This window comes from Ambystoma mexicanum, chromosome 11 (assembly GCF_040938575.1).
Source record: "Ambystoma mexicanum isolate Mex_15411 chromosome 11, UKY_AmexF1_1, whole genome shotgun sequence".
Taxonomy (NCBI): Eukaryota; Metazoa; Chordata; class Amphibia; order Caudata; family Ambystomatidae; genus Ambystoma; species Ambystoma mexicanum.
The window spans coordinates 445,588,323-445,601,511 of NC_090934.1; the positions used below are offsets into that span (position 1 = coordinate 445,588,323).

At 44.7% G+C, this 13,189-nt stretch overlaps 1 protein-coding gene across 1 annotated transcript in view; it reads right to left on the minus strand.

Annotated features, from left to right (window-relative positions):
- Positions 1 to 9,059: 9,059 nt before the first annotated feature.
- The window catches only part of LOC138504994 (embryonic protein UVS.2-like), a 138,243-nt gene continuing 134,113 nt past the window's right edge, over positions 9,060 to 13,189 (minus strand). The window contains exons 12-13 of the mRNA XM_069625355.1: positions 10,271 to 10,493; positions 9,060 to 9,085 (exon numbers count right to left, since the gene is read on the minus strand). Coding sequence (XP_069481456.1) covers positions 9,060 to 9,085; positions 10,271 to 10,493 — 249 coding nt within the window. The remainder of the gene's footprint in view (positions 9,086 to 10,270; positions 10,494 to 13,189) is intronic.

Genomic DNA, 13,189 nt, shown 5'->3' on the forward strand with positions numbered 1-13,189 from the left:
TCCAAACTTATCATACTTTTCAAAGTGTTCAGAGAAAGAAATGTAGAGACCTTATGAAGAACATGAAGGTGGATGAGACAAGATGTGACAGATCTACTCTGAGCTTTAAGAGAAAACTCAAAATCGAAAAGATTGGAAGAATCTTCTTATACCGGCGTATTAAGCTTTTACATTAATGATTTGAAGCCAATTTTCCTTCATTCATCATGGCACTGCTAAAAGGCATGACAATAAACAGGTGAAGGAATTTTCATAATTACTATCTAGTCTATTCAGAACCTGAGTGTCACTGGCATACCTAAAGAATCCAAAAGCAAAAGTACAAATTGAGGAACCCTGAGACACCATAAAACAGTGAAGGCAAAGGAGGACGTATCACATCTAATATAAATAGGTTGCTGGCAATGGTTGAGACAGGAATTAACAGACAAAAAGCGATGCCTCTGAGACCAATCTCTCCCAGATGGTGTAACAGTGTATTATGGTCAATGTTGCAGAAGGCTGCTGAGATATCTCTTACAATATGATCCAAGAAAGTGCTGCCATTGCTAACTATTCTAAGATTGAAAAATCACAAGTGGGAATAGTTTCAGTTCCCCTTGAGGGAGAAATTCCAAACTGGTAGTAATTGAGACAATTGCTATGTGCAAGGCATCAATAGAGTTTGTGCTAATCATAATTAATTCTCTAACAACATCAAAAGAAGAAGATAGATAGGCTGGTAGTTTCATAGGCAGAGAGAGTTGAGATCCAGCTTTTTTAGAAGATGTATTGTAACTGTGCTTCTGAAGGTAGGGAAAGGGACTCAAATTTGTGTGCCCTCGTCATAATTATTCCTCACATCCTGACAGTAACCAGTGACTTGGCATACACAATGAACAATAGGTTGGGGAGGATCGACCCATATGGGACCTTAATGTGGACAGTCGCAGTGGCATGACATTGGAAATGACATTGAAAAGTTTCTTTTTGAAATTCAGGAAGGAGAAAAACAGTTAAAAAATGCACCCACCAATCTACACTCCAGTTTTTAGGAATGGGCCAAAAGCCCACAACAATCAATCATCTTAAAGGCTTTTGACAGATGCAACATGAACATGACTGAAGTACTTCTGTCCATTGACATGAGCAAATCATCCACCCCATTTATATTCTATTCAAAAGCTGGCTCTAAAACTGGACTTAGAGAAACGAAAGGCGCAACCATTCTCCAAGCATTGTGCAAGCTACCTCTCTTTTACCACATGTAGAATCATTCCAGACTGAAAGAGATTCCAGATACAGGGCACTTCATGAAGTTTGATGGAGATGCAGGTGGGGGAGGTTTATGTATCAACACAAGAAAGTCAAAGTGAATCCCTCGGGTATATTACTGAGTACTTGATCTATGCAAAATGGGATCTAACCACAGTTGCCTTGATGAAAAGAATTTCCTAGATAATTGGGGCTGGACTGGGGCAGGCAGGCATGTGTGTTCTGTGTTGTATTTGATGATGAAACGTTAACGTGGGACTTCCCTCTCTCCATTCTAGAGTGTGAAGGAGTATGCATGTGTTTGGTGGGACAGAGTTGGTTATCTGTGGGCAGCAAATAATATGGACTGGAAGAGTATGTGGTTATATTAAGAAAGTTTGAGGATCAGAGGTGTTGTCATATAAGCATCTACCTATTTGTGAACACAGTTAAGCCTCTACAAGATTGTGGGAGGGGAGACTTGTTAGAGTTACTGTAAGGGTGGGAATAACTAATTCATGGTTATTAGAGCTTGGAGTTTAACATAGCTTTAGTTCCTCAATGTTTGAGATTATAGAATCCTAGTGCTCTACTGCCCCAGCAAAGATATGTCTTACAGACCATTTAAACATATGTATACTATATGCTTATATGTGAGGCTTCACTATAGTTCAAAGATGCAAAAATGCCTCCTAATGCTGTGCACATTGGTTCCTCAAGTCAATGCACACTTACCTTAGGTGGAATTCTCTGCTGGTCAAATACATATTTATGACCCCCCACCCTACCAAATATAGCAACTGTAGTGAACCCTATTAGCAAAAGGAAGGACACAGGGTCTTCATGTTATCCTTGCTCTTGTTTGCCCACTTGAGTGCTAGATTTGTACACTGTTCAGTGTGGACAATGCTAGCCTCAATATGGTGACACTAATGTTCATACTCTGTACTGTGAGGAACCAGGAATGAGACATGGCCACAGAGGACTCATGATCATTGCTATAATATTTTATGTAAATAATAAAGGGGTGGAAAAAGTCCCTAATCTAGGGGGTATTTCCCTACCTCAACCAAAAACTAAGGGCCTGTCCTGTGTCAAGATGTCCAAAGCAAAAATGTCCTCCTATACTATTCCTCTCATTCTAAGAGTAACTCTAAGTTGTTAAGTGAATTGTCTTTGGGTTGAACAGTGAACACATGTTCAAGTTCATCAAAAAGGCATAAATCCAACAAAGGCTCCACATGGACAATGTTCAGAGTTCCAGTGAATTGCTGCCGTCCCAGGTATTTCTCTAGTAAAACAAAAGTTCAAAAGAATAATCAAGATCTTTTTAGCTGAAGAGGGAGGATAAGCCCCTTCTACTGGTGTTGCAACTCACTCCAGGGGAAATTACTCCCTTCCCCAGGTCCTTTCCACATCCAATGCAGTTCAAAAACCTAAGGGCATGAATCTTACTTGGGATTCTCTTTTCTAAAATACTACAAATGCAGTTCAAAATCTTAAGGGCAGGAATGTTCCTTTAGATTCTCTGTCTCACAAAACAACTGGTATACTCTCCTGCCATGTTCTCTCACATAATTGATACAATTTGAGTGTGGGTCCCAGACTCGCAAAACACCTGGTATACTCTCCTGCCAGGTTTCTCTCAACTTACAAAACACCTTGTATATCTGTTGCCAGGTTTCTCCAATGCCTTTTTCACTCTCTCATATATCTTGGTATACTCTCCTGCAAAGACAATGGGCCTCATTACGACTTTGGAGGCAGCCATGCCCTTAACAAGGGCATGGCTGCCTCCAAAACCATGTCCGAGTCTGGGTTCCCTGAATGGGGAAATACTGGGCCATTCCGAGTATGGAGGGCCCGGTATTTCTTCCTTCAGGGAACCCAGGCCCGGTCCTTCCCCATTCCCATTTGCGCCCCCATAGGGCTCAATGGGAATGGGTGCGGGAGATAACAACGGGCCGATTACGACCGGCCCATTGTTAGCTCCCTGGTCCCCTCGTGGGACCCGCTCTGGACGTCTGGTCAAACCAGACGTCCAGAGCTGGTCCCGCGAGGGAACCTCGTAATATTGCGGAATGAGTTTAACAGCGCCAGCACCATTAGAGGCGCCATTAAACCCATTCCGCAATAGTTGTAATGAGGCCTAATATCTCTAAATATATGATTCTTCCTTGAGTTTGTATACTTCAACTATTACACTTAAGGGTGCAGGTGCAGATTTGCACACCGCCTGGTACACTCTCCTCTGAGGTCTTAATTACACTGTTCACTCTTGCTGTCATCCAGGTGTACTTTCCTGCCAGGACAACCTCTAAAAGGGTATGAGTCTTCCTTGAGAACTCATTTAACCATATGAGATTATGGGTGCAAGCCAAAGACTCGTACAATGCTTGGTTTTCCCAAATTTTTCACTTCCTCGGAAACAAACCCTCGCGTCTGGGTTTCTCTTCACTCCATGCTGCAAAGTGCCCCGGTATCCCATTTTTGCTTTCTTATTAGGCGGCTTTCGCATCCTCCATGCATTGGCGTCTCCAACACTCGCCGGTCCTCTCCCCACTCTGATGTAAGCGGCAGAGCTTCCCCCGATCTGTGTCTCGGGTCAGAGGACTGCTTGGTCTCGTGTCCCTTCTTCACTCATGTGTCCACCTGACAGGTCGCGTCCCAGGCAATCACTACCTATTCGGGTCTCTCTCTAGTTCTGCACAGCTTCATCTTTGACCTCCCACAGGAGTGAAAAGAGCTGTTTGGAGCCAGTTGGATTCCTCCAACAGCTGGACCATTAATTCCAGTCTGGCTGAGTAGACTTAATTCTGGTTGCTCTCTTTCTCGTGACAGTTTTTGCTACAGATAAGATTGCAGGGTGTTTGCAAGTTCTATGACTAAGTGTTGCAGAATATTAAGGATTACTGCCATAATTTGCTACGATTACCTGAGGTACTGAACAGGTGTTCCCTAAAAGGGAATGGGGGATACCATGCCTGACCCAATGATGTTGCTTTACTACCCTGAGGGTTGCCAGCAATGTGTGGTCCTCACTCGAACAGCCTCCCCAGGGTCAGGCTGCTGTCCACTGGCCACATGAGGTGATTCTACCTCTGGGAAAGGAGTTATGACACTGTCAGGTTTATCACAGTACTGTTAACATTCAGACTGATCCATGTACAGTAATGTTGCAAAGAGGTCATGGTGCAATCCCAGATATGCAAAAACATAATATGTAATAAAATCCCTCTCTTCTTAGGCAGTGTTGTGCAGCTTCTTTTGGATTCACAACTAAAATGTGATTGAGGAAAATTGATTAATTATTAACGGGTGAATGTGTTAAAACTGAAGAAAACAATACAAAATGGAGCAAAACTCCCTTGCAACCCAAACTACATATCACTTTCAAAGAACAACATAGCCTAAACACAAAGATTTGTTGTATGGTTAAGCATTAAAGGGATGTAGTAGAAATGGGAGGTTCCAAGAGCGGTATTGGAGGAAATCAAAACAGGAAATGAATGAGAAGGTACACTGTAAAACCAAAAATTTATTTTCAGCAAACATACATTGGGGACCACTACGAACCTTATTAGACACCAGTAATGTAATTTAACAAAATAGTGAATCCCATTAAGCAATTGCTATATGAGAATTTGAGAACTATCAGTCTAACATGCACATAAGAAAGCTTGGATGAATTGTACCTAGAATGCCTAACAACTTTGGAAAAAAATAGGCACTACTTGTGAAGATTTGTTAGCCAACCCAAATTTGATAACAAGTAATATAATCATTATGATTACGTTAATAAGAGAGTTAATACATTCCTGGGTATTTCTCTCTGTTGCCAGATCGTATGGTCAGAATGACGTACCTTAGATTTAGGTTACATGTCTTTGTAAGGCCAAAGAATCATGGAAACATATGATTCCAGAATGTCATAAAATAAAGACGTCTTAGAGATCGATGGTTGCAGAGATGTGTATCTGACATATTTATTTATCTATTTTTTTTATTTTATTTTTACATTTGTAGAGCGCACTACAGCCCCAAGGCATTGAGGCGCTGTTTACATGAAAGTGTACGTAGGCATGAGAGCATTAGGACATGCGGTTACTTGGTTACATCATATGTGCTAGGTTACAGAGTACAGGTGGGCATACGGCGCCTGACATTTCAGACAAACAGGCTGGTTTTTATGGCCTTGCGGAAGGCTAGGTGAGATTCGATTACCCTAATGTGTGGAGGTAGTGCGTTCCAGTGGGTGGCAGCGATGGCTGGGAAGCTGGAGCCCCCTGCACGCACTCTGCAGGTTTTGGGCTTGGTGATCAAGTTGGTGTAGGCTAGCCTAGATGGCTTTGTGGAGGTGGGGAAGGCGAAGCGCTGGGCGAGGTAGGGGGGTGCCAGATCATGGAGGCATTTGTGAGTGATGGAGAGGATTTTAAAGATGATTCTCTGTTTGACAGGAAGCCAGTGAACCTGTCTCCTTAGGTCCGATATGTGGTCCTTTTTTGGGAATCCAGTGGCAGCCCTAAGGGCATTGTTCTGGACAAGTTGGAGTTTGGCAATGTTTTTGCTGGAGGTGCCTCCGAGGAGAGCATTACAGTAGTCCAGTCTTGAGCCGATAGTGGCTCTAGCGATAGTAAGGCAGTTCTGTGTCGTTAGGAAGGGTCTTACTGCGTTAAGCAGTTTTGAGTAGTATGCTGAAGAGGCAGCAATGGCGTTAACCTGTCTATTCATGGTGAGATTAGAGTCTAGGTAGACACCCAGAGTTTTTACTGTATGGGACACAGCGATGGGTATATTATCGATGGTGAAGGAGCGATATTTCTTGTTGAGGTTGGCCAGGATGGTAGGTGACCCAATGAGCAGAAGCTCGGTTTTGTCACTATTTAGGCATAGCCAATTTTCAGCCATCCAGGCTTGGATGGTACAGTAGATGGAGTTGAGGGTGATCCTATCTGCCTCATAGTCACCTGTGAGGGGGATGAGCACCTGGGTGTCATCAGCGTAGTTGGTATATGAGATACCCATGGTGTCAAGAAGGTTGAAAAGGGGCCTAGTAAATAGGTTGTAGAGGGTGGGCGCAATGCAGGAGCCCTGAGGCACCCCACATTTGATCTGACTAGGGGAAGAGCATGCTGAGTCTGAGAAGACTTTCATGGCCCTTTCCTGTAGAAAGGAGGTGATCCATGCACATGCTTTAGGGGAGAAGTTTGCTGCGATGGAGAGGTGATGGCAAAGAGTATTGTGGTCCACGAGGTCGAACGCGGCCGATAAATCAAGGAGCAGAAGGAGCGCTGGTTTACCAGCGTCTCTGATGTCGTCCATTTGATTTTTTAAATCGAGGAGGGCAGTTTCGGTGCCGTGTCGTGGCCTGAAGCCAGACTGCCGAAGGCCCAGAAGGTGGTGATCCTCGAGGAATTTCTGGACTTGCAGGTAGGCTGCTTTGTCGAGAATTTTAAGCAGGAAGGGGACGGTGGTGATGGGCCTGTAGTTCCCTGGTGCCGCGGGGTCAAGGGAGGGCTTCTTGAGGAGCGGTCGTACCCAGGCCTCCTTGAGGTCAGATGGGACATGGCCAGACTGGAAGGAGGCATTGATGAATGCAGTCAGGAAGGGTGCAAGTGTCGCGCCGCAGTCCTTAATGAGCTGAGAGGGGCAGGCGTCGCCTTTACAGTTAGATGGTTTAATGGTTTTTAGGAGGGAAATGACTTCAGATTCCGTCACGTCCTTGAAGTTGAATACAGGGGAGGGTTTGATTTTGGTCTCTTTATTCTGTTTGCTATTCTGAGTGGCAATTAGTAGGGTAAGGGCCTTTTGGTGAGCTTGGATTTTTGTTTGTAGGGTGTTTAGTTTGTTGAGCATGGCCGATTGGATGTCGTTGCACCATTTCTCATCCTTTAGAAGCGTGGGTGGCGGGGTGGAAGGTGTTTCCAGCTCCCTAAAAATGGTGAAGATTTCCTTAGTGCTGGATTTGGCGTTGGCTATCCTAGTGTTAAAAGAGTTTGCTTTGGCATGGACTATGCTTAGTTTATAGTCTTTGGAGATGGTCTTGAAAGCTAGTTTGGTTGCATCATTGGGGTTGGCTTTCCAGGCTGCGAGGGCGGCTCGTTTCTTTATACGCATCTGGAGCAGATCCTGGGTGAACCAGACATTGGTGTGCTTGGATTTCTTAGCTTTCCTGAGAGTGAGGGGGGCAATAGCGTCAACTGCTTGGGTGATTGCTAGCTTGAAGGATCTGGCAAGGGTTTCTGGGTCCTGCGAGAAGGGGGCCTGGAGTGCGGGCACTTTCAGGAGTGGGGTAATGTTTTCCGCGGTGAGTTGACGGGAGCTTCTGGAGAGCCCTGGAGGGAGGGGGATAGTGGGCAGGGGGGTTCTTTGGAGGTATCGATGTTGAATTGGATGTAGTGATGGTCGGACCACGGTATGGGTGAGTTCTTAGTAATAAGTACTGGGCAGTTGTGGTGGCTGATCCAATCCAGTGAGCGTCCTTTGGAGTGGGTGGGAAGGGAGACGGCTTGCGCGAATCCTAAGGTGGATAGGGCTTTTTCCAAGGTGGCTGCGTGGGCGTCGTTGGGATCATTAAGGCCAAGATTAAGGTCACCTGCGAGTAGGACTTTGGATGTCTTTTTCAAGTTGCTGGAGAGGGAGTGAATAAGGGATTCATGGAATTCAGTGATAGGCCCCGGGGGGCGATAAACGATGTGGAGGGACAAAGTCATATTAGGGGAGAGATTGATTTTGAGTGGGAGGTAGTCACAGTTGTGGCCTAGGTTGCCTTCTGTTCTTCTGATAGCAAGGCTTTCTTTGGCGATGAGAGCTACTCCGCCGCCCCTAGTGAGGGGTCTATCTTGTCTGTGGATAGTATAACCATCTGGGATGGCAAGGGCGAGGGCTGGGCCCGAGGTTTCATTCAGCCAGGTTTCAGTGATAATGAGGATGTCTGTCTTGTTTTTGAGTATGAGGTCATGAATATCCAGGGCATGGGCTGGGATAGATCGGGCATTGACCAGGCCACATTTCAGAGAAGTGGTGGGTACAGATCCATGTACAAGCTTGGGGGTACCATGCACAGTGGTAGCAGTGGGGGCATCAGGCACATCAATAACAGTAAGCGCATCAGGCGCAAGCAGTTTGGTAGCAGTGGGGGCATTAGGCACATCAATAACAGTAGGCGCATCAGGCGCAAGCAGTTTGGTAGCAGTGGGGGCATTAGGCACATCAATAACAGTAGGCGCATCAGGCGCAAGCAGTTTGGTAGCAGTGGGGGCATTAGGCACATCAATAACGGTGGGCGCAAAGACGTCAGCTAGCGCTTGCTCTGTGGATATGGTAGAGACAGGAGGCGGTGTGTGGCCAGCCTGGAGTGGGTTATGTCCATTGGTGGGGGCAGCGTCTGCTAGTGGCGTTGCTACTGAAGGGCGTTGTGGTGCTGCAGTAGCCGCAGGAGGCATGTGACGGAGGGCAGGCGGGTGGCGCATGGTTGCCTGGATCCGCCGATGTTGTGCAAAGCAGAATGTTCTCCCCCCCAGGCGTTTGTTCCGCGTGTGGAGAAGCGGAGCGAGGGAGGTTGGAGGGGCCAGGGCTGTGCGCAATCTTAATCGCGCGTTCCTTGCAGAGGGTAGGGGTGGCATCAGGTGGTCTGTCAAAGCGTTGAGGCGCATGATTGCAGCCTTACCTTTAGTGATGTGGCCAGCCGCGCCGACAAACGCCGTCGAGCAGCGGAGAGCTGCAGAGAGGGGGGAAGGCCTTTTCCCTTGGCCTTCTCCCGGCGGCTTCGCCTGTCGGCCTCCTCCCACTCCCTTTAAAGCAGGAGGAGTGGCAAACCTCCTGCTTTAATGCCCAGGAAGAGTGGCAAACCCTGTGGTGGGACTCCAGGGGCAAGATTACAGAAACTTTCACAGGTCACAAAGCCATTTAAATTTGCTTGTAGGCCCGGAGTACCCCCTAATTGCTTCTGCTGCTGCCCCAGGTGCATCCGGCGCCCCCTCCTGATACCTCCTCCCCACCAGGAAAAATTGCACTTGCTGCGGTGCAAAGGTTTTCTAATATGGCCCACATGTGTTTAGCACTAGGGCAAACTTTGCCCTGCTGCTAATATCGTGCAACATGGCACTAGCGCTGGCGCGAATCTTCTGTAATCCATGCCCTGGTCGCAGTTCCATCTATCTATCGAGCAGAACTGTTATGGGCCCTGTTGTTGTTGGTAGTAACACAACTGTAATAATGGTACTTGCTCACTTTATTAAGCATGTATATCAGCTGCTAGGTGGCATTTCTACTGAAGAAGTTTAGTTTATGTTATTGATCAATTAATTGAATTTGTTGCACAGTCTCACTTTATTGAGAACGTTTATTAGCTGCTAAGTGCAATTGTACTATCCGTTTAGACTGTGTGATGATTAATTGATAGTATAGACTTCTTGAATAATAAATAGTGTTTGTTTAGTCACACTGTGGATTATGTTAATTGTTGGATTATTTACATGTGTAAAATTGTGTTTACAGAAGGGGAACAAAATCCTATACACGTCACCTTTAGTGCCATACCAAAATGTTCACTTCTGCTTACACGGCCTGGATATTTCAATTCTGCAAGGAAACACAAGCATAACCATACAAGCTTCAATGGTGCACATAGGCCCAGAGGTATGTCCAAAGGTTATGCTGCCAAAGTTCTCATGCTAACTGACACTGATAGGTAAACAAGCCAAAACATGCCTGTGGGTTGTTTTTGCCCTTGTGTAGAAGGAACGTAGATTGTAGATTCACAGATTGGAATGTGCTTTTTCCGTTGGCAGAAAAACGAGGTGCAATGTGTCTGGTCCATATCTGTAATCTTGCAGACATAATATTGCTACCAAAGGTTGTTCAGATCAATTGACAGCAGTTTTGATTTATTATAAGCTTTCCATTCACTGCATTTTGGGTGTTTCTAAGCTGACCAAGTATTTCCCAAATGTATGTAGTCAAAGAACAAATTGTACATTCCGAATTCTCAAGTTTGAATAATGTTTTGTCAGTGATTTTATCATATGTAGCTTACCAAAGGTGTAGGACACTTGGAATCCGGCAAACTGGACACCACCATCGCTGTGGAACTGGAGCAGAAGAGAGTTGCCAGTGGATCTCACTGGGGGGAAAAGAATGGATCCGCAGTATGATCCTATTCGTTTGGCATAATAATCGGGACCATCGAAAATAGACAAGTAGTCATACATGCAATTCACATCGTTCTCAAGATGAAAATCACTGCACACCAGCGAGATCTGCAGGGTGACAATAGAAGGAAAGTCTATATTAGTCAATAATGTTGATGTTTCCCCTCATGGAAGAGTCATATTGTGCCATTAAACAATCCTTGGCAAAACCAATCAGATTTTAAGGATTTGCTACTGAAATGTCAAGTGCTGCCTCAAACGCAAAGATAATGCTGACATATTCTCGAAATGGACTAGCCTGCATTTGACATAGTCTGTTTCGCGACAGACCACCTTGGCCGAATTGGGGTCTGTCAAAATAAATGCATCTGCTGTTTGTGTATGTAAATGTATAGTGTGGCCTGAGCAGGAAATGGATGTTGTGAGGTGGTGTGGGTCTGAATGGGACAGGGACTAGTCGCTCAATACGGGGAACAGGAAAGAAGACAAAGGGGTGAAGTTCTTGGGGTTTCGTCAGTCACCACTGCAATCAGGGCAAAGGCTGATCAGTGATGAGTATAGCAGGAATATGGTAGAAGGAGCGTTGCTGGGGTCTCTAATGCATTGCATAGAGATGGAGGAATGTGTGGGAGGATGGAAGGGCAGTGGGTAACAGGAATGTGGAGTGGGGGGAGTTTCTGCAGGAAAACCAGCCTCCCCAATGTGTGAAACGCTTGTCAGAAAAGTGGCTTTTTATGCAAGCAGATGGAACCCTAGTAGCTGTATGGTTTAACATAACCTTGCATGAGAATCAATGCCATCGTATGCCATGTGCTGCTGAAATGCTCCATCAATATTCCATATAAATCTTCCAAATAGACAAATACATGTGTAGTCATGATTGGAATACTTGACTAAGCTTTGCATCATACGGGTGCCCTTTTCCGGGAAGTTTAACATTGCATTGTTTGCACATTATCTTAACTACAACATAAGTTCTTTTTTCATGAATCCATTTTATATCTATTTGTATGTAGCGCTTCATGTGGTTTTTCTGCATCTTTTGAGCACGGTCACTCTAATACTAATACCAAACTTCATGGAATCTCGATATTAGAAGGATGAAGAGATGAGTCACACTTGCCAGGTTTCAAACTTTTGCCATGCAACCTTTCCTCATCGAGTATTTCCGCATAAGCTATCCACCTCGACACCATTTGAAAACAATACATTTTTAACCATAAATAAACCGGAGACAAAATGTATGTCCTTAATTTCCACTGACCTGTCAACTACAGTGCATGTGTGTGTGATTCATGATATAGTTTTTTTTCTTTAAGTTGTATGCTCCTAAGTCTATTTTTCATCTTTACATTTGTGTTGGTCCACTAAAACAAGCTCTTACCTTTAAAGGCTCATAGCTGACATACTATAATAAACATGTTTTATTATCCTATTGAAATTAACACAGGGTGCTACTTGGTTGATGGTTATTATTTATGTTCATTCATTGCTTGAAAAGTAACATCTTTCCGCTGTCCTCTACTCTTAAACCTCTGGAGTTGAGAGATATTTTACCCACTCTACAGATATTTTCTGGGGAAATTGTCAGCGTCTGTAGATGTTTCATTAAACTATTAAGGGAGTTCTTCAATGGAGTAAAACCAATGCCTTGAGGTGCGTACAAAAAGTAAGATGGCCATTTAAAGCAGCTTTTCCAAAAGATTGCTGCGGCTTCTGAGAACACCCTTTCATGTGTTCTAACTTGAACACTTAGGAGCTCATTTTGAAAAAATGTGCAATTTGGCAGCAGGATCAGATGCACATTAACGTAAGCGGGTCCCGCCGGCAAATTTTTGTGGTTTCCACTGCAGGGTGCAAATGTAAAGGGCAAAAGTCAGCTTACAAGCTTGTATGCCGCATTCAGCCTTTCACATTTGCACTCCTCAGTGCAAAGTGAATAAATGCTGCCTGGAATGCTGGCATGTCAGATAGCATTTACTTTTGATTGAGAGCACTGCTTGCCATGCTCACATGGGAAGTGGCACTCACAATTACAATTAAACACTCTCTGAGATGCAGAGACTTTGGAGAGCCTTTAATTTTCATTTGTGAACACTGCTTACCATGCATGCACAATGGAAAATAAATGCTGTCCGTCATGCAAGCATGTTGGACAGCGTTTATTTGTAATTGCAAACATCAACTGCATGTGAGCATGGCATGCAGCATTTACAATTGATCCCTACGGATCCCCTGCTTTAAGTTGATAAATGCAGCTGGCACAATCCATAGGGATCACCAGCATTTGAGCCGGCATAAAAATATTTGCTGGGGCAAATGCTGGAGAATTTTTATGGTGGAGGGGAAAGCAAGTTGTGTTGTGTCCCTCCTTGTTGTCATACAAATGATTGAACATGGGGGATAACTTTAATGGAAGGCTTAAAAGCCTTGCTGTTATGCTTTCTATTAATGTCATACCCCCATTGAACACGAGCCCCCTAGTGTTAACCACTGTGCAGCTTTTGAATACCTGGTGGAGGTGCATCGAGTCAAACCTTTAATAGGGAATTGAGATTCATTCTGGTAGAAAACGGTGATACAGTCATTCTACACAAGAAACATACATTGTGATACAAACAAACACTCCCAGCACTCGCAGGGGCATTAGGAAAGCAATAGTAGCACCTTCCTAATTGCGAATGAGAATACATGCTAATGATTTCTCATGAAACAGGATCTTGAAGGAAACGAGTGGCGAAAACTAAAGTGAAAGGCACTCATCATGAGTGCCTATGAGTGCTGCAGGGATCATGCTGAAGGTC